Genomic DNA, 25,195 nt, shown 5'->3' on the forward strand with positions numbered 1-25,195 from the left:
AACACACTACGCCGCCAGGGACTCAAATCCTGCAGTGCCAGACGTGTCCCCCTGCTTAAGCCAGTACATGTCCACGCCCGTCTGAAGTTTGCTAGAGAGCATTTAGATGATCCAGAAGAGGATTGGGAGAATGTCATATGGTCAGATGAAACCAAAATAGAACTTTTTGGTAAAAACTCAACAAGACGTGTTTGGAGGAGAAAGAATGCTGAGTTGCATCCAAAGAACACCATACCTACTGTGAAACATGGGGGTGGAAACATCATGCTTTGGGGCTGTTTTTCTGCAAAGAGACCAGGACGACTGATCCGTGTAAAGGAAAGAATGAATGGGGCCATGTATCGTGAGATTTTGAGTGACAACCTCCTTCCATCAGCAAGGGCATTGAAGATGAATCGTGGCTGGGTCTTTCAGCATGACAATGATCCCAAACACACCGCCCGGGCAACAAATGAGTGGCTTCGTAAGAAGCATTTTAAGGTCCTGGAGTGGCCTAGCCAGTCTCCAGATCTCAACCGCATAGAAAATCTTTGGAAGGAGTTGAAAGTCTGTGTTGCCCAGCGACAGCCCCAAAACATCACTGCTCTAGAGGAGATCTGCATGGAGGAATGGGCCAAAATACCAGCAACAGTGTGTGAAAACCTTGTGAAGACTTACAGAAAACGTTTGACCTCTGTCATTGCCAACAAAGGGTATATAACAAAGTATTGAGATGAAATCAGACAGTGATTTTCTGGATTATTTCCCCCCATTCTGTCTCTCATAGTTGAAGTATATCTAGGATGAAAATTACAGGCCTCTCTTATCTTTTTAAGTGGGAGAACTTGTACAATTGGTGGCTGACTAAATACTTTTTTGCCCCACTGTAAGTGCTTTGTTAATAATTATATTGCTCGAATTGGAGTCGAAAGAGATGAGTTTTCAGTCTGCGCTGGAAGATGTGTAAGCTTTCTGCTGTCCTGATGTCAATGGGGAGCTCATTCCACCATTTTGGAGCCAGGATAGCAAACCCACGTGTTTTTGCTGATGGAAACTTGGGTCCCCCTCGCAGCGAGGGTGCAGCGAGCCGTTTGGCTGATGCAGAGCGGAGTGCACGCGCTGGGGTGTACGGTTTAACCATGTGCTGGATGTAGGAAGGGTCAGATCCATTCGCAGCATGGTACGCAAGTACCAGTGTCTTGAAGTGGATTCTAGCAGTTACCGGAAGCCAGTGAATGGAGAGGAGGAGGAGCGGCGTGGTGTGGGAGAATTTAGGAAGGTTGAAGACCAGACGAGCAGCTACATTCTGGATGAGCTGCAGAGGTCGGATGGCACATGCAGGTAGACCAGCCAGGAGGGAGTTGCAGTAGTCTAGGCGTGAGATGACGAAAAGTAATTTGAATGTGCATGATGTCATCTCTTTGTGAAGTGTATAGGCCGTTCTGGTGAGCAGCAGCAGCAACACAGAGACAGCAAATGTAAGCCCCGTCCACACGGAGACGATATCAGTTGAATCCGATAACGTTCTCTATCTTTTCACCTCTCTCTATCCGTAAAAATACCCCCCCCCACTCATTTTCGACCTCCTCCTGACTGCCACTGTGTTTTGTCGTTTTTGTTGTTTTTTCTTAGTCTGTTGTCTACCTGCCCCAGTCTATCTACCCCCCCCCCCCCCTCATATTGTAAAGCGTCTTTGGGTATTATAAAAGCGCTATATAAATCCAATTTATTATTATTATTATTATCGTATAGACGGTTAGTCCACGAGGCCAATTATAATAATAATCGTCATCGGTCTTATTCGCTGCTTTTGGTGTATTTTGTGGCGGAAGTACAGCGCCACTTACAGGCCCGGCATATGTACTACAGCGCCTCCAGCGTTTGAGCGGACACGTTTCTTGAGCCGATTCCGTGTGGACGGAATACCTTTTTGAAAACGACTTTGGTTCGTTTTCGTCTCCATTTCGGGCCTTAAACTAAAGAGATTTCCCTGCAAAGCCCCTGCCGCCAATCCCGATCGGCATGCACTTTGCCTTCCAGCCATTCCTGCGACCCATGACCAGCTCCTGTACTTCAATAGCGATCTCTCATGGGCCTCCTCCAAGCCACCGGGAATCTTGAACGATTATTGGTTGCTGGGGTACTAGGAAAACGTAAGCCTTTATGAAGGTGTTCATCTGCATTGAGAGGCTTGCTAGTCTGCAGCTGCTGATTCCTATTCTAATGGACTCTGCAATGGTTGTCAAAATCTGATCATGCTGCCCTGTACCGGCCTTGCCCTCGAGCCACTGGGCTGAACTCACCTCTTCAGTATCGCCCTCTTTGACCTTGTTCATCACGTTATCATGGTCTTCTGGCTGCACGCTGACCAACTCAAAGCGGATGTTGGAATTGTAGGGGGAATTAAGGGCTCTGCAGTGGTCCAGCGCCTCCCTCCACGTCTTGTTCTCCTTTACCAGGACCAGGTTGTCTCTGATGCAGATGAAGGGAAACCGGTCGGAGCAGTTTTGGGCAGCCATCTTTTTACCTAAGGAGGAGATGGAGACACAGTCGCTGTCGTTTCCCGTCTCATTCAATGCCTAGTTTCTGTAGTCCGACAACCCTGTGCTCCACCTCCAAAAGATTTTGAAATGTCATGTTAAAGTCTGTGTGTTTAACTGATCAAATACATTTTCCATTCAAGCATCAGCTATATGGCGCTAAACCAATGGATGAAGTTTATGGAGAAAATCGAATAGATCAACATAACAAGTGTTTAGGTATGTGTTTCAGGTGGTGGAATAAGTTCATTATAAAATCATCAAGAAAGTGACTACACTGATTTGGGGCCATCTTCAAAACATTTTACGAATGGATGAGTTTTAGTAGTGAATTCATAAGATTAGTTCAGAAAAGCACAGTTGCAATTGTGTTTGTCTTTACCATCTCTGTGCAGTCCAGTCCAGACTTGAAATTCTTGTTCATTGATATCTGAATGCAGATCGGAGGTATTTCTGAAAGTTGCCAGATCATCAAACTCACTCCTGCAGTACTGCTGGGCTTCCGACCAAGTCTTCGATTGTGGTATAAATATGTAATTTAAGTGGTCCTCATGTTGCTCGTGACAGTAGAAGTAGTAATAGTAATCACAAGTTGTTCCATAAAACCTTTCAAAAGAAATATGAAAACAATTACAAAGAGGACGAATTAGATGCATAAATCAAATACGTCTATAATAAATTCCAAGGTGTGGAATTTGACTATGTTAGGAGCATCATTTAGTTTTTTTGGGTTATTTATCTACTTTCGTAAAAAATTCAAATCAAGAATTTTGAGTGCTTTCCCTATTCTCCTTTATGGTGGCCAATAGAGCTCAATGTGCTGCAACTTATGAAAAACACATGCAAATAACCAAAAGACAAGCAAACTAAGTAACACACATCCCAACACATCACCATTAGCAGCATTAAGAAACACAAAATCCGTCCAAAACACAAGCAAATATCAAAATGCTGCATTTCATATAAAACAATAGAACTAGGAAAACCTCAGACATAACACAAATTAACTTTGGAACTAATATCTACAACACAATCAGTATATTGGAAGGAACACAAACACAAAAAACTGAAAATCTTTAAAACCTTAGTTGTCTTCCCATAACACAACATATGAATCTGTAAATGAGCATCAATCAACCAATCAATCTTATAATGTTTCTATTTTATTTGATCCCTTTCACGCATAGAGGCTACTACAGAGGACAGCTTTTCAAAAGGTGTGTTCTTGTATATGCATGGGTTTTGATGGCATGGTTGCACCATCAGCCACTACATAGGAGCCGATTGCATTATCCCATACGCTGCCACTCAGTGGAAAGTCAGTGTAAGTGCATGATACATTTCTCTAAAGTCTAAACCAAGATGGACGACAGGAAGCCAGATGGACCGAGGCCGTGGCCGTTTCTCAATCTCGAGGATACTGGCTTCCAAGCCAATATGTGACCCGCTCTATCGAAATCAGTCGGAAGTCGCAACGGCTCATTTCAAAATAAACATGGATTTGCATAAAAAACTATTTTTTCGGGGTTTGGGTGTTTTGTTTGATTTTAAACAAACAAAGTCTTGGCTTTCAGAATATGAAACTTTTATTTCCAAACTCACACGATAAATACATTCCTTTAAGCTTGTAAAGGGAAGATGACAGGCAATCTGCTCTTCCGCAGCGCCGCCCCCCTCCCTCCGCTGACATTATGAATGTAAGCGTAGAGTAATCATAAATAACACGGCAGGGTCCGTTACAGTTTGTTTTCATCTGATTTCAATTAAACAAAGTCTTGGCTTTCAGAATATTAAACTTGTTTCGGTAAATTCAGATGATAAATACAGCTTTTAAGCTTGTAACGGGATAACTACAAGCGGAGAACGGAGTAATTTAACGTCACAGCAGGCATAACAACAGCCGGTGTTTCTCGTGAGGGTTTTCCCCGGGAAACAAACGCAATACACACAAACGCAAAATTACACAAACACACACACACATGTACACACACACACACACTCGCGAGCTTCCCCCAGACCAGTAATCCAAACGAAAATATCTTCCCTCCGTAGTATTTTGATCATTTGCTAATAATCAATCAGATCGATGGATTCCAGAGAAGAGGAAACTTTGAAGGCCTTTTTCTCAAAATGATGACTCGGTGACAGTCATTATATAATGTGACATATTTCTCTTAATATTTGGAGTACAAAAACCATCCTGATATCATTAGAAAGCTAGGAATATCCTCTTTCCAACAGTGTATACAACTCAAAATGTGTCTTCGGGTCAATGCGACTGATTTCGATAGAGCAAGTCACATATTTCAAGGATGCTACGTTATCAAGTGGAGCAGCAGGACCGTTCCAATGTCCAGCATACTTGGAATTCCACCGAGGCCGCATCCTTGGTTTGGGGGAAATGTCGAGGCTGCGCATGGGTAGACTTTGCGTCCTTAAAATCCCCACAATGCTTTGCGCACGGACCAATTTCAAAAACCCTTGCGGAGAATGGCTGAACCGACGCAGCACACATTTAAATGTAAGTATGTAGTGGCGTAGAACATGTGTTGGTAAATATGTTACATTTGTTATCACCAAAAATGTGTTCCGTGAAAGTAAAGCAAGTTCATAATTAGATAGACATTGTGAGGTATTTATTTTCGGTACAGTTTATGTTGAAACCGTTAGAGAGAGTGGCACACTTGTTAGCCTGTTCCATTCTTCTTTGTTTTCCGAAGCCTTGGCTTGGAAGCATACTTGCTTCGTTTCTGAAGGAAGTGACTTGGAAGTACGCGACTACCAAGCCAGCATCCTCGAGATTGAGAAACGGCCCGTTTCTCAATCGTGAGTACACCATGGATGTATAATAAGAACTGGATACAGCGTGGGAGGCGGGGCCTCATTAATTCCTATGATAGTTGCTCATTGGCACATGATGATAAAATGGCCCAACTTTTGAGACAGCGAAACGTCACAGATTACCCGTCATGCCTGAGAAGTACCCGTATGTGCGCTCATAGCGCATGCGCAACTTTAACCATGCCCCCCAAAATGCTCGTTCACATCAAGCACGTACATTTGCGTACACCTAACAGCACCACATGTTCATGACAGCATGGTACTGGGTTATTATGATGGATTTGATATTAACAAGGCGGCAGTTAGCAGCTAGCGTCTAGCTAGTAATTATGCTAATTTACACATCAGTCGTTATGTACTTTTATATTACGCTGTAACAGGATCTAGTGATATCCAAGCAACAGAGCTTCATTTAGCATGAAAGTATTATTGCACTGTATGTATATATATATATATATATATATATATATATATATATACACATATATATTAGGGGTGTAACGGTTAACAAACATTTCGGTTCGGTACGTACCTCGGTTTTTAGGTCACGGTTCGGTTCGGTACGTTTTCGGTGCAGTAGAAAAAATGTTCACAAAACATAACATATTTTTTTTTAATTATTATTAAACTGTGAATAATGTATTCACTCAAATAAATACAAAATATAATAAAATAAACATTAAGGTGCAGCATTTCGATGAACTGAAATAATCTGTATTTGAACTTTACTGTACTAGTACTCACAAAACATAAACTATTAGTTTTGGGTTTTTAATTATTATTAAACTATGAATATTCACTCAAATAAATATAAAATATAATAAAATAAACATTAAGGTGCAGCTTTTCGATGAACTGAAATAATCTGTATTTGAACTGTACTGTATTAGTACCTAAGCAGCCAGTTTGACATTATGACTTGCTTGTCATTGTATTTTCATGTCTTTTTAAAGAAAAATGTACTTGTCCACATTGCTTGCCGAAAGGGCAGATCTGCTGGCACTAGCAATGTCTCCTGCTGTGGAGAACACACCCTCTCGCTAGGGACAGAGGTAGTAGCAGATACAGCCAGGTAGCGCTTTGCTAACATGGCAACATAAGGATATTTGCCGTTTGTAATAGCTTTGGCTCGGTCTGAACTTTTTGCGAGTGGTGGAGGCTTAAATGCTAGTGGGAGTTGGGTTTGCACTTCAGTCTTTTGGTACCGGTGATATTCACGTTCGGGTGATGCCTTTTCAAATGAGTGTGCAAGTTTGATGTATTGCCAGCCACGTCACCAATTTTAGTTGAACAATGCCGACAAACAGCTTTGGTTCGGTCCACCTGTCTTTGTCCGTCATCCTTGTACGTAACTGCGAAACCAAAATGTTCCCAAACCGGAGACTTCAATGATGCTGGAGGATTTTCGAGCTCAACTTTATCTGCGTTCGCCATTTCGACAGTTCTTCAAATTACTGACTACATGTGAACGCATCCCTCTGACCAGCTCGTCCAATGAAATGACTTGCTCGCTCTATGACGCGTTGATCACAATGGGTGCAAATTACTCTGAATGCTGCGATGCAGCACCTGAGATTACTTCCAAGAAGTTGTTCACGTTCTCAATTGTTTACGTTTAACGTTATATGCGTTCGGTATACTTCGGTACACACGTGTACCGAACCGAAGGGCCCGTACCGAATAATTTCGGTACGGGTACGTGTACCGTTACACCCCTAATATATATATATACATACAGTGGGGCAAACAAATATTTAGTCAGCCACCAATTGTGCAAGTTCTCCCACTTAAAAAGATGAGAAAGGCCTGTAATTTCCATCCTAGGTAAACCTCAACTATGAGAGACAAAATGAGAAAAAAAATCCAGAAAATCACATTGTCTGATTTTTAAAGAATTTATTTGCAAATTATGGTGGAAAATAAGTATTTGGTCAATAACAAAAGTTAATCTTAATACTTTGTTATATACCCTTTGTTGGCAATGACAGGAGTCAAACGTTTTCTGTAAGTCTTCACAAGGTTTTCACACACTGTTGCTGGTATTTTGGCCCATTCCTCCATGCAGATCTCCTCTAGAGCAGTGATGTGTTGGGGCTGTCGCTGGGCAACACAGACTTTCAACTCCCTCCAAAGATTTTCTATGGGGTTGAGATCTATTTGGCTAGGCCACTCCAGGACCTTGAAATGCTTCTTACGAAGCCACTCCTTCGTTGCTCGGGCGGTGTGTTTGGGATCATTGTCATGCTGAAAGACCGAGCCACTTTCATCTTCAATGCCCTTGCTGATGGAAGGAGGTTGTCACTCAAAATCTCACGATACATGGCCCCATTCATTCTTTCCTTTACACTAGGGGTGTAATGGTATCCGTATTCGTCCCGTACCGTCACGGTTCGGACGTCACGGTTCGGCACATGCAGTCACACGGCGAATACGCCTTTTTTTTACGAGTGGGAAAAAAGTAATTCAGGGCAGTATCCACTACACTATATATAATCCAGGGGGCGGTATTGCGCCTAAAAACTGTTTGCCAGCCGCCCTTAAACAACAAATGAAGAACGAGAAGAAACACAACAACAAAACGAACAAAATACAAGAAGAAGAAAAGTTAGTATGGTGAGTTCAGATAACACACAGGAGCTTCTTTTAAATCAGCTGTGTGGGAACATTTCGGGTTCCCTGTGGACTACAATAACGATGAGGTGTGCGAGTGGTGGATCGGACGAGGACGGTGTGCCGGCGTTGTTCTGCAGCGGTGCGGTATGCTAATGGCAACACACGCCAAACATGCTAAATCATATCAGAAGGCATCACCCAGATTTGCCAATCACCGGAGCCCGGCAAAAGACAACAGCAGTTCAACAGCTGATCCCCGCTGTTTTTAAGAAGCCAATAGACATGAGAGCCGAGAGACCAAAAATAAATAACGGAAGCTTTTGGCATATGTTTTTCAACGACTTTGCACTCTTGAAACACTTTCTTATTATTTATGATGTAATATTTTCAAGACATCCTTTTTAGTTTTACAGCTTGATGAAACCTTTTTGTTTGACATCAGCCATTATAGATAATATGGCCATCTGAGTGTACTGTGTATGGTTTGTTTTTAACTGTTTAATACAGTTAATTATTCAAAATGTCAGAGTTCTTTATTTTTAAACTGAAACTTGCACTACTGTTCAAACATAAATAACAACAAACCTGGAATTATGCATTTGGGACTTTTTTTTGCATTTTTTGATGTTGTACCGAACCGTACCGAACCGTGACCTCCAAACCGAGGTACGAACCGAACCGTGACTTCTGTGAACCGTTACACCCCTACTTTACACGGATCAGTCGTCCTGGTCCCTTTGCAGAAAAACAGCCCCAAAGCATGATGTTTCCACCCCCATGTTTCACAGTAGGTATGGTGTTCTTTGGATGCAACTCATCATTCTTTCTCCTCCAAACACATCTAGTTGAGTTTTTACCAAAAAGTTCTATTTTGGTTTCATCTGACCATATGACAATCTCCCAATCCTCTTCTAGATCATCTAAATGCTCTCTAGCAAACTTCAGACGGGCCTGGACATGTACTGGCTTAAGCAGGGGGACACGTCTGGCACTGCAGGATTTGAGTCCCTGGCGGCGTAGTGTGTTACTGATGGTAGCCTTTGTTACTTTGGTCCCAGCTCTCTGCAGGTCATTGACTAGGTCCCCCCGTGTGGTTCTGGGATTTTTGCTCACCGTTCACCGTTCATTTTGACCCCACGGGGTGAGATCTTGCGTGGAGCCCCAGATTGAGGGAGATTATCAGTGGTTTTGTATGTCTGCCATTTTCTAATAATTGCTCCCACAGTTGATTTCTTCACACCAAGCTGCTTACCTATTGCAGATTCAGTCTTCCCAGCCTGGTGCAGGTCTACAATGTTGTTTCTGGTGTCCTTTGACAGCTCTTTGGTCTTGGCCATAGTGGAGTTTGGAGTGTGACTGTTTGAGGTTGTGGACCAGCGGCGCAGCTGTGGGTGGGCCTGGGCCCACCCACATGCACGTCTGGCCCACCCACAGCCAATCAGCGCTTCATAGCGCAGAACTGGGAAGCCCAGAAGGAAGTGCCACAAACTGCAGTTCATCTAGTGGCCGACAGGGGATGGATGCAAAAAGGAGCAATTCCCATAGAACCCCATGTTAAAATGCCCAACTTTACAGCAGAAATAAACATGTTTCTAGCCTGGATCCAACAAAACTTAATCTGGATATAGTTAGATTCCACCTTCATGACAATGGAATAGGGAGTGCATTTTTTTTACCGTGAGTTTTTATAGTAAGTAAAGTAACTTTTGCCGTGAGTGAATGAAAGTATTATTTCTTCTTGAGGTCTGCAGTTTAGCGTGTACACATTTGGTGAATATGAAAACACTCAGTGTGTGCCCACTGTGCGACTGTCAAGGATAAACAACCCGTGCCCCCGATATATGTTGTATGTATTATTGCTCCACAAACATTACATTGCAGTTTAAGTGTCGCCAACTCCGTTTAAGAGATCTATCCCCGTCTGTGTGCGAGGGGGCGGGGCAGTTTACACACACACGCAGCTGCTACATGCAGCAACACACACACACGGAGGAGATGACGGAGAGAATGCGCTCCGAGGTGTGGTTAAACTATAGCCGTGTCGATGGGGACAATACTCGTTACCAAAAGTGGAATAAGAGTTTAGCATTTAAGGGCGGTAACACGAGCAATGTGTCTAAACATTTAGCAAAAGTGCTTCACATCCAGACGGAGGAATGCACCGGGTTGGACTGTCTTTCTCGTAGCTCTGTAGCTCCATCCACGAGTAACGTTTCCACGTCAGGTGTTATGTATGCTAGCAGCAACACACCGAGTTAACTACATTATACAATACAAACATGGGTTATGATTAGAGGTAACTGAGTTATTTATTTTGTTAAAGTTTCAGCTATTCTGTTTACAGTTCTGTCATCACATTATTTAATACGATTTGTTAAAACATTGTTGTTTCTTTTGATGTGAAATATTATGTATTTAATTTAAATAAAAAGCAATGTTAGTTTTGTTCACAATTTGTTTAGTTAGTTTACCTACCTACCGATAAAAGTAATGTTAAAGGACCGGATCGATAAGACATAGACATAGACATACTTTATTGTCATTTCAACAAGACACAGAGTGTACTATTACAACGAAATGTCGTTGTACTGGCTTACAGGAACAGGATAATATAAAAACCTGCTAAAATTGTACATATAAATAAATAATAGTGACGTGGTGCAGATAAAATTAAAGATAAAGTGTGCATTTAAAATATAAAGACTTACTATACATATAAATAAAATAGACATACTATATAACAAATATGTGCTCTTTACATAATAATGTAATCTTTATGTTACTGGTATACTTGCTGTTCAGCAGTCTGATGGCTTGGGGGAAAAAGCTATTACAGAATCTGGCTGTTCTGCTCTTAATGCTGCGGAACCTCTTGCTGGAGGGCAGCAGGGAGAACAGAGCATGGTGAGGATGAGTGGGGTCTTTAAAAATGTTCTGGGCTTTTGTCAGGGAGCGTTTCTGAGCGGTGTCTCTGATGGGAGGGAGAGAAACTCCGATGATCTTCTCTGCTGTCCTGACCACTCTCTGCAGAGACTTCCAGTCTTTGGTGTTGCAGTCTCTCGACCAGATGGAGATGCCGCTGGTCAGCACGCTCTCTATGGTTCCTCTGTAGAACGTGGTGAGGATGGGAGTGGGGAGCTGTGCAGGAAGTGTAGGCGCTGCTGCGCCTTCTTAAATAGTGATGTAGTGTGAGTGGACCAGGTCAGACTGCTTGTGATATGCACCCCCAGGAACTTGGTGCTGTCTGTAGTCTTCACTGTTGTGCCGTTGATGTGGAGTGGTGGGTGACAGTTATTTTTGTTCCTGAAGTCGACAATAATCTCTTTTGTTTTATCGACATTCAGGATCAGGTTGTTGGTGTTACACCAGTCTGTCAGATGTTTCACCTCGTCCCTATAGGCCTGTTCGTTGTTGTCCCTGATGAGTCCCACCACTGTTGTATCGTCCGCGTACTTTATGATGTGGTTGGTACTGAACCTGGAGCATAAGCATAAGCGCTATTGATAAAAGTAGTAGTACCGTTAAAGCCTTAACGATACCCATCCCTATGTGGATGTCAGTTTTACACACATTCTGAGGCCGCCGTGCCTATGTTTTTTGTTTTCACTGCTAATTTATGCTTATGTTCTATTAGTGCATTAAAAAATCATTAATGAAGTTTCAGCTCAGACCCCATGCTTAATATGTCTCCCCCTGGCCCACCTACATTTCTCCAGGCCCACCCACACAATAATTCCTGGCTACGCCACTGTTGTGGACAGGTGTCTTTTATACTGATAACGAGTTCAAACAGGTGCCATTAATACAGTTAACAAGTGGAGGACAGAGGAGGCTCTTAAAGAAGAAGTTCCAGGTCTGTGAGAGCCAGAAATCTTGTTTGTTTGTAGGTGACCAAATACTTATTTTACTGAGGAATTTACCAATTAATTCATTACAAATCCTACAATGTGATTTCCTGGATTCTTTCCCCCCATTTTGTCTCTCATAGTTGAAGTGTACCTAGGATGAAAATTACAGGCCTCTCTCATATTTTTAAGTGGGAGAACTTGTACAATTGGTGGCTGACTAAATACTTTTTTGCCCCAAAAATATAAATGCAACACTTTTGTTTTTGCTCCCATTTTTCCTGAGATGAACTCAAAGATCTAAAACATTTTCTATATACACAAAATAACCATTTCTCTCAAATATTGTTCACAAATCTGAAAAGATCTGTGATAGTGAGCACTTCTCCTTTGCCGAGATAATCCATCCCACCTCACAGGTGTGGCATATTAAGATGCTGATTAGGCAGCAAGATTATTCCACAGGTGTGCCTTAGGCTGGCCACAATAAAAGGCCACTCTGAAACGTGCAGTTTTGCTTTATTGGGGGGGTCTGGGGGGGTCCGAAAACCAGTCAGTATCTGGTGTGACCACCATTTGCCTCACGCAGTGCAACACATCTCCTTTGCATAGAGTGGATCAGGTTGTTGATTGTGGCCTGTGGAATGTTGGTCCACTCCTCTTCAATGGCTGTGCGAAGTTGCTGGATATTGGCAGGAACTGGAACACGCTGTCGTATACGCCGATCCAGAGCATCCCAAACATGCTCAATGGGTGACATGTCCGGTGAGTATGCTGGCCATGCAAGAACTGGGATGTTTTCAGCCTCCGGGAATTGTGTACAGATCCTTGCAACATGGGGCCGTGCATTATCATGCTGCAACATGAGGTGATGGTCATGGATGAATGGCACAACAATGGGCCTCAGGATCTCGTCATGGTATCTCTGTGCATTCACAATGCCATCAATAAAATGCACCTGTGTTCGTCGTCCATAACATACGCCTGCCCATACCATAACCCCACCACCACCATGGGCCACTCGATTCACAACATTGACATCAGAAAACCGCTCACCCACACGACGCCACACACGCCGTCTGCCATCTGCCCTGAACAGTGAAAACCGGGATTCATCCGTGAAGAGAACACCTCTCAACGTGCCAGATGCCATCGAATGTGAGCATTTGCCCACTCAAGTCGGTTACAATGACGAACCGGAGTCAGGTCGAGACCCCGATGAGGACGACGAGCATGCAGATGAGCTTCCCTGAGACGGTTTCTGACAGTTTGTGCAGAAATTCTTTGGTTATGCAAACCGATTGTTGCAGCAGCTGTCCGAGTGGCTGGTCTCAGACGATCTTGGAGGTGAACATGCTGGATGTGGAGGTCCTGGGCTGGTGTGGTTACACCCTGACTTCACTGTGCCTGTGCCACTTGGCGTCCAAGTGAAGGCTGTTCAGCCACATCTGCATGGGGCGCAACGACAGCGGGCCTAAGGGCCCAGCGGCCGAGGCAGCTGCCAGTCTGCCCAAGGGCCGGAGGAACTGAATATAAGGCACCCTCTTGCCCGGCCCACGTGGAAGTAGGCATCCCTCGGTTGGGAACCACTCCACCTGTGCGTATGCAGTAGTCAGCATATAGAATGGCAGCACCTTCAGGAATCTGTTGATTCCTCTGAGGTTCAAGATCGGGCGAAATCCGCCGACTTTCTTGCTCACGAGAAAGTATGCCGAGTAGAACCCCCTGGCTAAGCAGAGGGTCTTACTGGGTTGATTGCGTCCTTGGACAAAAGGACGGACAACTCTTGGCCTAGAGGTAGGGCCCCTGCCGGATCGCTGACGACTGTCAATTAGACCCAGCCGAAGGCTAGGGGCCGGAGCTGCGGTCCGTACCCCTGGGTTAAGGTGAAAACCACCCAAGGGACGGAAGTACAGACTGCCCAGAAACTGAGCTGCTGCTGGGAAAGCAGCTGCCGACCACCCCCGGGATTTCAGAGCCCAGCCCCCCGGACCCTGGAGCCTCTTGGGGGGTTCCGGTAAGGCTATGGGGCACGAGGCCGCCTGGAAGGCGGGCGACATGGGGCACAAAAGTCATTGGGAGGCGGTTGAGTGGGCCGCTAAGACCTCTGCAGACCACCCCTGTAATCCGGCGGCTGAGTGCGGCTGCTAGAGCGCCCCCTGGGCCTGCTGGGAGTGGGCACAGGTCTGCGAGGACCCGAGTGCTGCTGCCTGGTCTGCCTAGCTTGGGCGGCACGCTCCAGTGCCTCCAGGGCAGCTGATCTAGACAGCTCTAAACAGCTCACCCCCCAACCGAAGGAGGGGGGGAGGGGGGACTAGCAGCCCCTACACCGGGCCCAGGCTGAAGAGGCGACTTCATCATGCCCCTATCGGCAGCTAGCCGATCCACTTTAGAGGACAGCCTGTTTCTAGTCCTTCTATTGGGGGGAGCACACATAGCCATCGCTCCCTCAAGTCGCCGGGAACGGCCGAATTGATCTGGAGGAGGACGTGACAAGGAGAGGTGTCTGTTGGCTGCTGCCAGACGTTCCACCGCAGTGATTCGAGCCACTCTGAGCACCCGAGGCATGCAGCTACAGCTCATGCAGGCGTTTACCGTGAGAACCTCCCTCAGATGCTCGAATGTCGTCCCCATTGACCGCCAGAAGCGGCCAAGGCAGGAGGGGCAGCGGTCGTGGCCGTCCTCGGGCTCAAGAGAAGCCATACAGGCACACGGCATGTAACCGTAGTTACAGTAGTAACTATGGCCAGTACTTACACGGCTTAGAACCGTAGTTACAGTCGTAACTCTGGCCAGTACTTGCACGGCTTGGAACCGTAGTTACAGCAGTAACTATGGCCAGTACTTACACATCATAGAGCCGTAGTTACAGTAGTAACTCTGGCCAGTACTTGCACGGCTTGGAACCGTAGTTACAGTAGTAACTATGGCCAGTACTTACATGGTTTAGAACCGTAGTTACAGTAGTAACTATGGCCAGTACTTACACAGCATAGAGCCGTAGTTACGGTATTGCCTATGGCCAGTACGTGCACGGCTTGGAACCGTAGTTACAGTAGTAACTATGGCCAGTACTTACGGCTTAACCCCGTAGTTACAGTAGTAATTATGGCCAGTACTTACGGCTTAGGACCTTAGTTACAATAGTAACTGTGGCCGGTGCCTAAAAGTGTCAGCCAACGGCTGCCCACTAGACAATATAATATTGGGAGGATGAAATCCTCCTTAATGGCCATACATGCAGAGCACACGGCACACACAGTGAAGATTGTTCTCTGCATATCGTCCTAGTGCTAGGAGTCTAGTACTAGGAGCAGTAAATACAACGATATAGCGCTACTGCAACCATACCATGCATTTACCGGGAGCAGCAGCGAGAGCACTGCCCTCACCGGCTGAGTTAAATAATGAAGCTTAACCGTACATGCAAGGTGTTAGCCAAGCGGCTGCTGCTAACAATCAAGCAACCAAGTCAGAACACAATGTTAAGACCAGATAATTAGCTTCTAAGAAAGAGAACAGCCCACATAGAACCATGCCTGGTTACAGTAGTAACCGCACATGCCGAGCACACAGCACCCGCCGTGAAGATGTTCTCTGCATATCATCCTAGTGCTAGGAGTCTAGTACTAGGAGCAGTAATACAACGATCTAGCGCTACTGCAATCAAACCCTATGCTACAGGGAGCGGGAGCACTGCCCTGAGTTAATAGTTAAGCTCAACAGCAAGGTGTTAGCCAAGCGGCTGCTGCTAACAATCAAGCGACCAAGTCAGAATACAAATGTTAAGACCAGATAATAGCTTCTAAGAAATAGAAAGTACTTACCTTACTTTCTGCATCTAAACGAAAAACGGGTTTAAAGTATGACCCTCTGGGCTTCCATACTAAATTGAATGAGGGACGCAGCCAAAGCTGGGACTCAAATGCTAATGATAGCTCGGGCACAACGCCACAAGCAGAACTTTCAAAAGAGCATAAGGGCAACTTTATGGGAGAGGAAGCGGGAACACTGTCGTCACCAGAAAGTCTAAGCCACAAACAATAAGACGGTAATCAGGACAACTTGGCTGGGAGAGGGTGTGGAAACACAGCCGTCACCAGCAACAAGCTGACACCAACCTGTCTGTCGAGGCTCTGCACAGCCGGCCGCAGCTCCTGGAGGACGCGTCTAACGACCCGTAGCTCCGACTGTCAGTCGCGAAGCTCCCCGCGGCCACTGTTTGCAGAGAAATCCCTCAGATCAAACGTTCAAACCTGAACGCTGTAGGCTACAAAAAGGTAGCCACGGTACCCTCGCGCAGCGAGAAGATGAAAGGAACAGATCCTCTGACAATACCGGCTGATATAGCCGGTGTCACGTGGGTCACAGGTGACTTTGTTGTTATTGGTACTCGAGCTGCGCATGCGCGCGATGGACATATCCAGTGCTAAAGCACCGCCTCTGGCGGTCAGTAGGGACGAAATAGAACTCTGCTCACGCTGTTGCGTCAGCGTGTTCTCCTGCGTGTTGGCCATGTGTTGCACTGGAGCCAGACTGGAGCACACCGCAAAGACTTCAGCCGAGCACGTACGAACTGCGCATGCGTGAGTGGCAATAACTCTCCTTACCAGCAGGCGGCGGTAGTGTGTATTCGTCATTACACTACTCCGTTACCGACAAAGTAATATTATTACAGTAACGCGTTACAAAAAAGTAACGCGTTACACCCAACTCTGTTCGTGGCACAATTCAAACGGGATCGAAAGACAATCTTTCTCTCTCCATTGATTTCAATACATCCTTTTTTCTAAATAAGGTCCCATGGAAGTCCACCGGAAGGGGAGGGACTTTGCCACTCTATTTAAACAGTCCTTCGGCGCCACTTGATGACGTAGTATACTTGAAATAGTTGCTCTGCAGCAGTTTTACTCGCGATTGAGAAATGGCCCGTATCACTCGTCGATATCATCAATATACTTATGTTATTATAATGTAATTTTAAGTTTGCACATCTTTATTTATCATTTTTTCCAAATGTACATGTCTTCAGTTCAAACTTTAACGCATACTGTTTTCTAAATTTGAAAAAACTAGATAAAAAGAAACTAAAAGTTAAAATCTTGTTTTCCATGCCCCAAGGGCCAGAAGTCAGAACAAGCCTAGGGTTAAGTTTCAAGGGCTGAAACGCCATGCCAAGATGGCCTTGATTAAAAGCCAAGGTTTGCTAGTTAGTTAACTGGGAATCAACACCATCATATGCAGGTTTTGCCTCAAACTGGCAACCACCGTGATTTGAAATGAACATAATGCAAGGTGGTAGGAGTAGTGCGCCATCTAGTGGCTCCATGTTATGAAATCCAACTTTAATTCACAGACAAAAACACTGATACAGAAATCTCCATATTAATCTAACCTAAACTGTTCTTACTTACCTTCAATTAGGACTCACAACTCCACTATCACACAACAGTAACAACAGATTAAAATGTTTACCTAGAATGGATTCTAGTGGCTGCTTGAGTAAAATGATAGAGGACATACTCTGTGGTATAATACTATGCTTGGCAGGTGAACATATTGTAGTCTTTAAAACAGTGCAAGCACATATTGACATTACCTTTTATGACTGTAATAGACCGTAGCACAGCGTGCCCCATTGTCTGGCTCGTATCGTGCCCAGGGAAGATCAAAGTAGGTGTTTTCTTCGTTAGACCATGCCCAATAGTCGCTGGTGTTTTTGTACAGGCCGATCCAGGCATGATAATAGTTCATGTACATAAGGTTTTCATCCGACTGCTTATAGATGGTGGCCAAGTCAGTGTGGTAAATTGTGCTTGAACTGGATAAAAGAAAAAACTGTTTTAATTGCATTTAATCTGTCAGAAAACCAATGCAATATCATTTTCTAATCACTAAGCACAAAATGCAGCCGAGTCTAATGGGAAGTCATTAGTTTAGCACATATTTGGTTTCTATTAAAGTGTTATATTTATGAGAAGATTACATTTATTTTTTTACCAAATATATTGGAAATCCATCCAGAACTATTTAGATGATACTATTTATTATACTAGAAGAAACTTCTGAGGATGTCTATAGTTACAATACTCCTCTTTGAGGACCATGTATTTCTTGACCAAAGTGCTGGTTACTGGTTAGTCCTCAGCATCTTGAGTACGTACCACTGGATAGAATTATGTACAATTATTCAGTGCCCCCCTAACACTGACCTCTGACCCCCCTGTGGCCCCCCTAACAATGAAAAGTTTTTTTTTTTTTTTTTTAAATATATATTTTCTGTTTTTTTGTTGCTGTAATGTGAGATTGTGCAGACACCCTAATGTAAAGTAGAGATGTAACTGTTCATTGCCTTTATTTTTATATAAATATGGTGTTAGTGGAAACATTGCACTATAACTTAAGCTGAAGCTAACAGTAATAACTATAAGATCTATCTGAAATAAATAAGTGTACTGAAACAAATACCAATAACTGTATTGCATTGTTTTCTTATGCGCAATTACTTCATACTGTCTAGTTCTCTTTTTCGTCCTGCATTTATTGTGCCCCACTCAGAAAATAACTGGCCCCCCCAGTCAAATTGGTCTAGAACCACCACTGCCTGTATCGATGCTTGTTTAGCTGTCTCCAGTGCTGCGACGTCCTCCGTTAGAATCACCCGACTGCTCGATGAGCGACCAACGCCCAGCTGAACATCAACAATCTTCCAGTTCGACAGATCAGAACAACCATTTGCCTATCAGACACACTTATAACAGTCAGCTCCCTGTGGCTTCGCACTATTTGACTGTTGGCAAATGAAGCAGAGATGTACCTACTTAGACCTATAGATTCAGTGGAAAGAAGTGAACCCTTTGGAATAACCTGCATTTTTGTAAAAATCGGTTCCAAATGTTTTTCTGATCTTCACTTAAGTTACAATAATGAATAAACAGAATATGTTCAACTGATAGCACACAAATTATTGGGTTTGTTCTTATCCATATTAAAAACATTGTTTAAACATTCACAGTGTAGGTTGGAAAAAGTATGTGAACTCCGACTTTTACAACAACTGACTGAGTAAGTAGTTATCAAACCTCATTTTAATCATTGAAACAATATTGGAAGTATTGTTCGAAGCATCTGTTGATCATGTTTTAAAAAAAAATAATCTCAGAAGACCTACGATCATGTTTTGGTTGATTTTGGGTTAGTAATAAGTTGATAAGTTAAATTATTTATCTATCCATATTTAGACCCCTTTTCTAAAAAAGGAGCCAATGTAGGAGTGTGGCTGCGCTTCCTAGAAGTGGGCGCCCAGCAAATATGAGGCCAAAGTCAAAATCTGCCTTTTAGTGGACCAGTCAGAGTTCAGACCTTATCCCGATAGAGATGCAGTGGAATGACCTCAAGAGAGCCGTTCACACCAGACGTCCTGACAATATGTCTGAACTGAAGTAGTTCTGTGGGGAAGCAGGGTCCAAAGTGTCTCCTGAACGTTGTGCAGGTCTGATCTCGAGCTACCGAAGTGTTTGAGGTTATTACTGCAGAAGGAAGTTTAACCAGTTATTACATCCAAGGGTTCACTTAATTTTACTACCAGCACTTCTAATGTTTAATGGGTGTGTTCAATAAAACCATGAAAGATTATAAGTGTGTGTTATTAGCTTAAGAACATTGTGTTTGTCTATACTTGTGACTTCGGTGAAGATCACTTTTAATGACCAATTCATGCATAAAACCAGGACACTCCAGAGGCTTCACATATTTTTTCTTGCCGCTGTATATTCTGCTCAAAGGACACGAGGAAGCAGAGAAGTAAAGCAGTAATTTCCCAATACAAAATGATTTTATTTATCATATGTCTTAGGTAAGGTTAGGCCAGTTAATGACTAACATGGTTAGGGTTATTTAAGTACATACATTTGTATTGAATGTTTTCAATACGAATAGTTGGTCTAATGGAGGTAGTAATGGGTTTATTTGTTAACTGTTGTACTGTGCTGTTATGCCTGATCAGAAAGGTTTGTTATTAGTTGTGCACTACAAATTGGAATAGTTAAAATCATATATAATTATTTATCAAAAGTCCAGCGTCTCTCAAGATGTAAGGTTGCTGTATTAACTATGCCAGCTGTCGGCTAGCTGAAAGGTAGCCATGTTGTCATTACAATCCTGATCCTGTCTGTCACGGAGGTGATCTCTGGGCTCATAGATCTCGGCCTCCGTTACGGGTTGTTTAGTTTTTTGTTGTTGAAAAGTGTTCCCCTTTCCCCATGTCTGTCGTTGATTGTGTGCACCTGGTGCCCTGTGTTGTCTCCTCCCCCCTCACCTGTGTCCTGTTGGTTTGATTAGTGTGGGTGTGTATTTAGGCTCTGTTGCCCTGTCTGTTTGGAGGCTGGTAGTGTGGGTGAGATCCTTGTGGCTGCTGACTGTGTTCAGGGGAACAGCAATTGAGGGTGTGAATCATGTGCTTATGATTTGAATAAATGCCCACACCGGGTTGTATTTTTGGACGTTCTGCCTCTGCCTCCTTGCTTGGTAGGGCCGCTCAATTGTCAGCTTCACACTGTCCTAACTCAGAAGATTTACACAAGTGTTGGAAAAAAACAATAACTTAGCTTTGTTGAATACAGAGACGCCTTTTCAAGACGAGACTGAAATAATTCATATTTTCGACAGTGATTTATCATGCACATAAGATGTTGCTTGCGGACTCGTCGTTCTAAAAAAGGAGCACCAACCACCATTATCAGATTGTCTAATGATGACATCATCTTTTTAGTTAATTGAAGGCAATAATGGGATTCATGCCTATATTTCAAAGAAAGTTAAATGTTGCACAGCCCAAATATATTCAAGCTACTAAAGCATAAAACATAAGGAATGTTTGTATTTTGTCCTCCTAACATTGAAATGTAGGATGTGCTACAGTTCACTTTCTTTGAGTTGTGCTCATATATTTAGCTGACTGCAATTTGTGTAACATAAGTACATCAAAATGCTATCAACGCATTTAAAAGAAATAAACAAAATGCATTCATAAATGTACACAGCGTAACTGAAAAAAAATACAGATACTTTCCATATAGAAGGTTTTATTATGCATTGATTTACACTGCAAATAAACTCTGAATTACATCTGAAACAAAAAGAAAACAGCTGTTAGTATCTCACTTAAAAAGGTCTTAATATTTAAACATTATAATACCATCTTTGTGACACATTGAAACCCTAAAGCGCTACATTTGATCAACTTTGCTACACCACCGAACAAGGTATTCTGTAGCAAATTGTTTGACCAAATGAATAATAAGCAGCTTAGTCACTTAGTAAAGTCCTCCGTTTACTAGCATTAATTTACTACAGCAGTGAGAGCTGAAGTTACTGGCTGTTGTAGGGAATCTGAAGTGTTGGTTGTTGTTAAATTAGAATAAAGTGTCATCACAAATACCTGGGCGGGACATGCTCTTCTCCAGCTGCTTGAAGGATTCTCCCGTCAACGTGCGAATCTCGTCCTTCAGCCGACGGTGGCCGTCCAGAGTCAGGTGCCAGAAACACGACTTCCTCTTGCCATCTCGGCACAGCTGGTTGCAGGTTTTGCGGAAGCTGTTGTTGAAGCACAGGTTGTGTCTGATGGTGTTCTTCCAGCCATCTGGGGCAGTCTGAAAGAATGGGAAGTGCTCTCTGGGGAAATAGGGGGGATATGAGGAACACTCCAATGCAACTTGAGTATTGCACATAACACAAAGGCACTTGAAAAAGAAAAGAAAAAGAGAGGAGACAGACATTTTAGAAGAGTTTGCCTTTAATCTACTTAAAGAGGCTCTCATGCTTTTTCGAGTTTCCCTTTCCTGTAGTGTGTTCATGCTGTAGGTTTGGGTGCATGTACATGGTCTGCAAAGGCTAAAATACCAAAAAGTTCACTCAAAGAGTTTCTCTCCCACACTCTTCCCTTCCTTTCCTTTCTCCCCCCCCCCCCCCCGCATGAAAGGCCTCCATTGGACGCCTTTGTTACATAGTGACATCAACAAGCAACACTCACATTTTATAGGCTGGTGCTCCAAAACCTTGTAAATGATAGGCTAAGGGGCGGGACATCTCTAACCAGTTGACCAATCGCAACAGTCTGGTTTTAGACAGAGGGTGAGAAGAGGTGCTGCAGCACAGGCAGTATGAGAGAAATAAAGAGCTGTTTGAACATTAAAGCATGGAGACATGTCACAGTAGAGATAACAAATGCAATTATGAACTGAAATATTAGCATAATAGGTTTTCTTTAAAAATATTCGATAAGGTGCCCTCTGTTAATCTACAGAATGTTGTATGGGACTAGACTACACATTTTTATATGAACCTGTTGTGTGTGTGTGTGTGTTTTACCAAACTATCAAGTTCTGACCTGGTGAAGTTGTAAATCTGCTGGACTTTGAGGCTCCCAGTATGGCTGCTCTTGAGCGCCAATGCGATGAGGATGCAGTAATTCACAGGTGGACGAGGCCAGCATCCTGGCTTCAGGGTCCTGCTGTCCTGGAGGCAAGTAGAACACTAATTTAAAGCCCATTAATCCTTCTGACGGTGCACATGATGGACACATTTCAGAAACAGGGGAAATAAACTTGTGCAACGCCAACCTTACAGATCTTAAGGAAAATATGTATTCCTCAAGGATATTTTAAGCCCTTCAAATGTCAACCTTTTTCAAACGGCGTCCAGATAATTTCAAGCTATGGAAAAGTGAACAGGTGTAACAAGTCACATATATGAAATGTGTAAAACCAATCAGTCATATTAAGATGATTGAGAAAATTGATTTTAAGGGGGTTTAATAATTAAGAAAAAAAAGGGAGGAGTTCCTAGAGCTCTCTGTACCCCACTAGAAGAATATGGATCATGTCCAAGCACAGTGTTCTCACCCTGGTCTTCGGGGTTCTTCCCTTGCGTCTGTTCTTGGCTGGAGCACAGGAGACGTCTTCATTCTTGATCTAGTGGTCAAAAGATGGTGTTATGATTCATAACACACTATCAAGTTGTCTGAATTAATGCTTTATTAGTAATTGTGGTATGCTCCAGGATATAAAAAAAAAGGGCAGGGATTTGACCATTTACACCTTATATTAATTAATATGTGATCTTTATTTGGAGCTTTTACAACAAACTAATTACTTCACCTTGCAAAACAAGTTTAAAATGTAAGACTGGTTGCACAATATTAACTGTGACTGTTGAGAGTAAACTAACCATGCCACCACACATGTGATGGGATTTGATTTGTGATGTCTGTACTGCATACTGTACGATACCATGTAGTCAGTGGAGTGCGGCATCTCGTGCTTGAGAGGAGCACCATGGGGGGCACACGCGTGGAGCTCTGTGCCGAGTTGACGTTGAGTCCCTGCTGGGTTCCGTGGTGGTTTTTGGATTTCATCAGCAGGTTCACAGGGAGTCTGCAGATCTGCTGACTTTTCTCCATACTGAATAGGGCTGGCAATATTGGGATTCACTAGCAGCCACAGGTTTGGCTTCACAAAGGTGTCTGAAGGATAGAACAATCAAATGCACAGATTAAAACAGTGAAAGTCTTTGCATTTTTTTTTAAGAAAAAGTAACATCCATTTTCAATTGGTCCAACTGGTACTATTTTCATCAGGAAAACAGAGGATAAATAAGCTAAAAAGTATGAGGAAGGGAGTAGAAACACTGCATGTGAAATCAGCATGTTTCAGAATATCAGGGGGTGATGATTTGTCAGGGAGGAAATCTGTTTAACAAATGTCTTAGAGACGTTTTTTACTTTTTGGGAAATATATATATATACCTACTCTCTTTCCTTGACAAGTAGTTCATTAACACAGTCTTTACAGACAGACGTTGATTTTCTTAGCTAAGGCTTAACAAAAAAAGCATACTTCACACAAAAAACGTCTCCTCTAACCCACTGGTATACTAACAACGCATTACAGTGAGAAACCCTGCCCATTACCAAAGGATAATTTTAATACCTAGAATATCAGTCAAATGTGCTAAAAAGGAATACAAAAAAGTAGAAAGCTTTTAAAGTAAATCCTGCATAAAGCAGACAACAGCTGTTTAATCGGCAGATGAATCTACAGACATTTAAAAAAGAAACTAAAATGTGTTTCTCTGAATTTACCTGATGTTTTATCGTACCAAATTAATTCGTCTTTTCTTCTCGAGGCTCTTGAAGAAGGCCTCTGGACCACATGTTGATCATTCAGTTTGTCATCTGTCGTCATAGATTAACAAATTGACACAGACATATGCTTACTGACAATCTGCACGCCATCTCATAATCAGTTTTAACTATGAACAATCCTCCTCAGCGGTTTACTGTGCCGTTTGGATTCATTTGCAACATTTCCACCCACAGTGAAGCTAAGGAAATCAGTCACCGTGTAAAAACTGATCCGTGGTTGTGGCCAGTTTCAGCTCCTTGTCCATGTCCCAGTCCGTCAGCCCAACAGAGCAGTGCAGGTCGAAGAGTCGGGCTTTGGTTTTAAGCTGTAAGGTCATGGTTTGATGCCTTTCATGGGTTTCTGCGTTCAATTCAGAATCTCTCTGATAAGAGTCCCCGCTTTACTGACAGGCTGCTGATACTACAGCTGGAGCTCAGCAGCCTGATTGGACCCAATCAGACCTGAAGAGTTCGGCCTGTGCTGAAGCCAGTGGCGAGCCGTGACTTTAATACCTAGCCCCCCCCCCCCCCCCCCCCCCATACATTTATCGATTAGATTTACGATTCGAAAATAATAAAAGTAGGGTAGACATGTGGATATTATCCGGCTGAACAAAACGCGCATTTATCTAACAGGTTCGTTTTCCACAGACCTTATTTCAAGCTATCTTCCAAAATCCTATGGAGAAATCCCATTGCTTTCTGTCAAGGGAATCCGAGCGAAGCTTACTTCCGGGTTTTAGGACGCGTCACTGCACCACTTGCATAGACCTCACAGCGGGCGGAACTTGTCATGAAGTCCGCGAAAATAAAGCCAGCCCATTTAGAGGGAAGATATAATTGGTCAATTGTAGTCATTTGACCCAGAGAGAGAGCACTCTCAGACACTTTATTGCAAAGAAACTGCTACGGAAGAGCTCTATGATAAAAACTGAAGCAGCACTGACTAGCTTTCATTTAGGATTTTACTCAGTTCTGTTTTCTTGTGTGATCGAGAACCTTCAAATCTAGGGTTATATGGTTTTGTATTTGTGTTAGCCATGTCTGGTGGTGGTCTAGGGAACGTAGTTCAACTATCAGATGTTGCCATGCCAACATGCTTAACTAAGATGATAAACATTGAACCTGCTAAACATCTGCATGTCAGCATGTTCTATTAATCAGAGAGCTGTTTACATCCCATCAAACACAGCATT

At 43.3% G+C, this 25,195-nt stretch overlaps 1 protein-coding gene across 1 annotated transcript; it reads right to left on the reverse strand.

Moving 5' to 3' along the window:
- Window positions 1–20,890: 20,890 nt before the first annotated feature.
- On the reverse strand, window positions 20,891–24,461 carry foxr1 (forkhead box R1). The gene is made up of 7 exons (XM_034077094.1): window positions 24,217–24,461; window positions 23,958–24,050; window positions 23,107–23,339; window positions 22,720–22,788; window positions 22,206–22,333; window positions 21,258–21,490; window positions 20,891–20,945 (listed from the first exon to the last, which is right to left on the reverse strand). Exons 1-7 carry the CDS (start codon window positions 24,335–24,337, stop codon window positions 20,917–20,919), a joined length of 906 nt encoding a protein of 301 aa, XP_033932985.1. The 5' UTR covers window positions 24,338–24,461; the 3' UTR covers window positions 20,891–20,916.
- Window positions 24,462–25,195: the final 734 nt, after the last annotated feature.

This window comes from Pseudochaenichthys georgianus, chromosome 3, assembly GCF_902827115.2.
Source record: "Pseudochaenichthys georgianus chromosome 3, fPseGeo1.2, whole genome shotgun sequence".
In the NCBI taxonomy this organism is placed as follows: domain Eukaryota; kingdom Metazoa; phylum Chordata; class Actinopteri; order Perciformes; family Channichthyidae; genus Pseudochaenichthys; species Pseudochaenichthys georgianus.

What these genes read in the sequence shown, in the direction of transcription:
- foxr1 (XM_034077094.1), bottom strand. Translation starts at nt 24,337, where the DNA reads ATGACCTTACAGCTTAAAACCAAAGCCCGACTCTTCGACCTGCACTGC. An exon ending in CACGGATCAGTTTTTACACG is followed by an intron (nt 24,051 to 24,216) that starts GTGACTGATTTC and finishes CTATGACGACAG; the next exon opens with ATGACAAACTGAATGATCAA. An exon ending in CGCACTCCACTGACTACATG is followed by an intron (nt 22,789 to 23,106) that starts GTATCGTACAGT and finishes TTTGACCACTAG; the next exon opens with ATCAAGAATGAAGACGTCTC.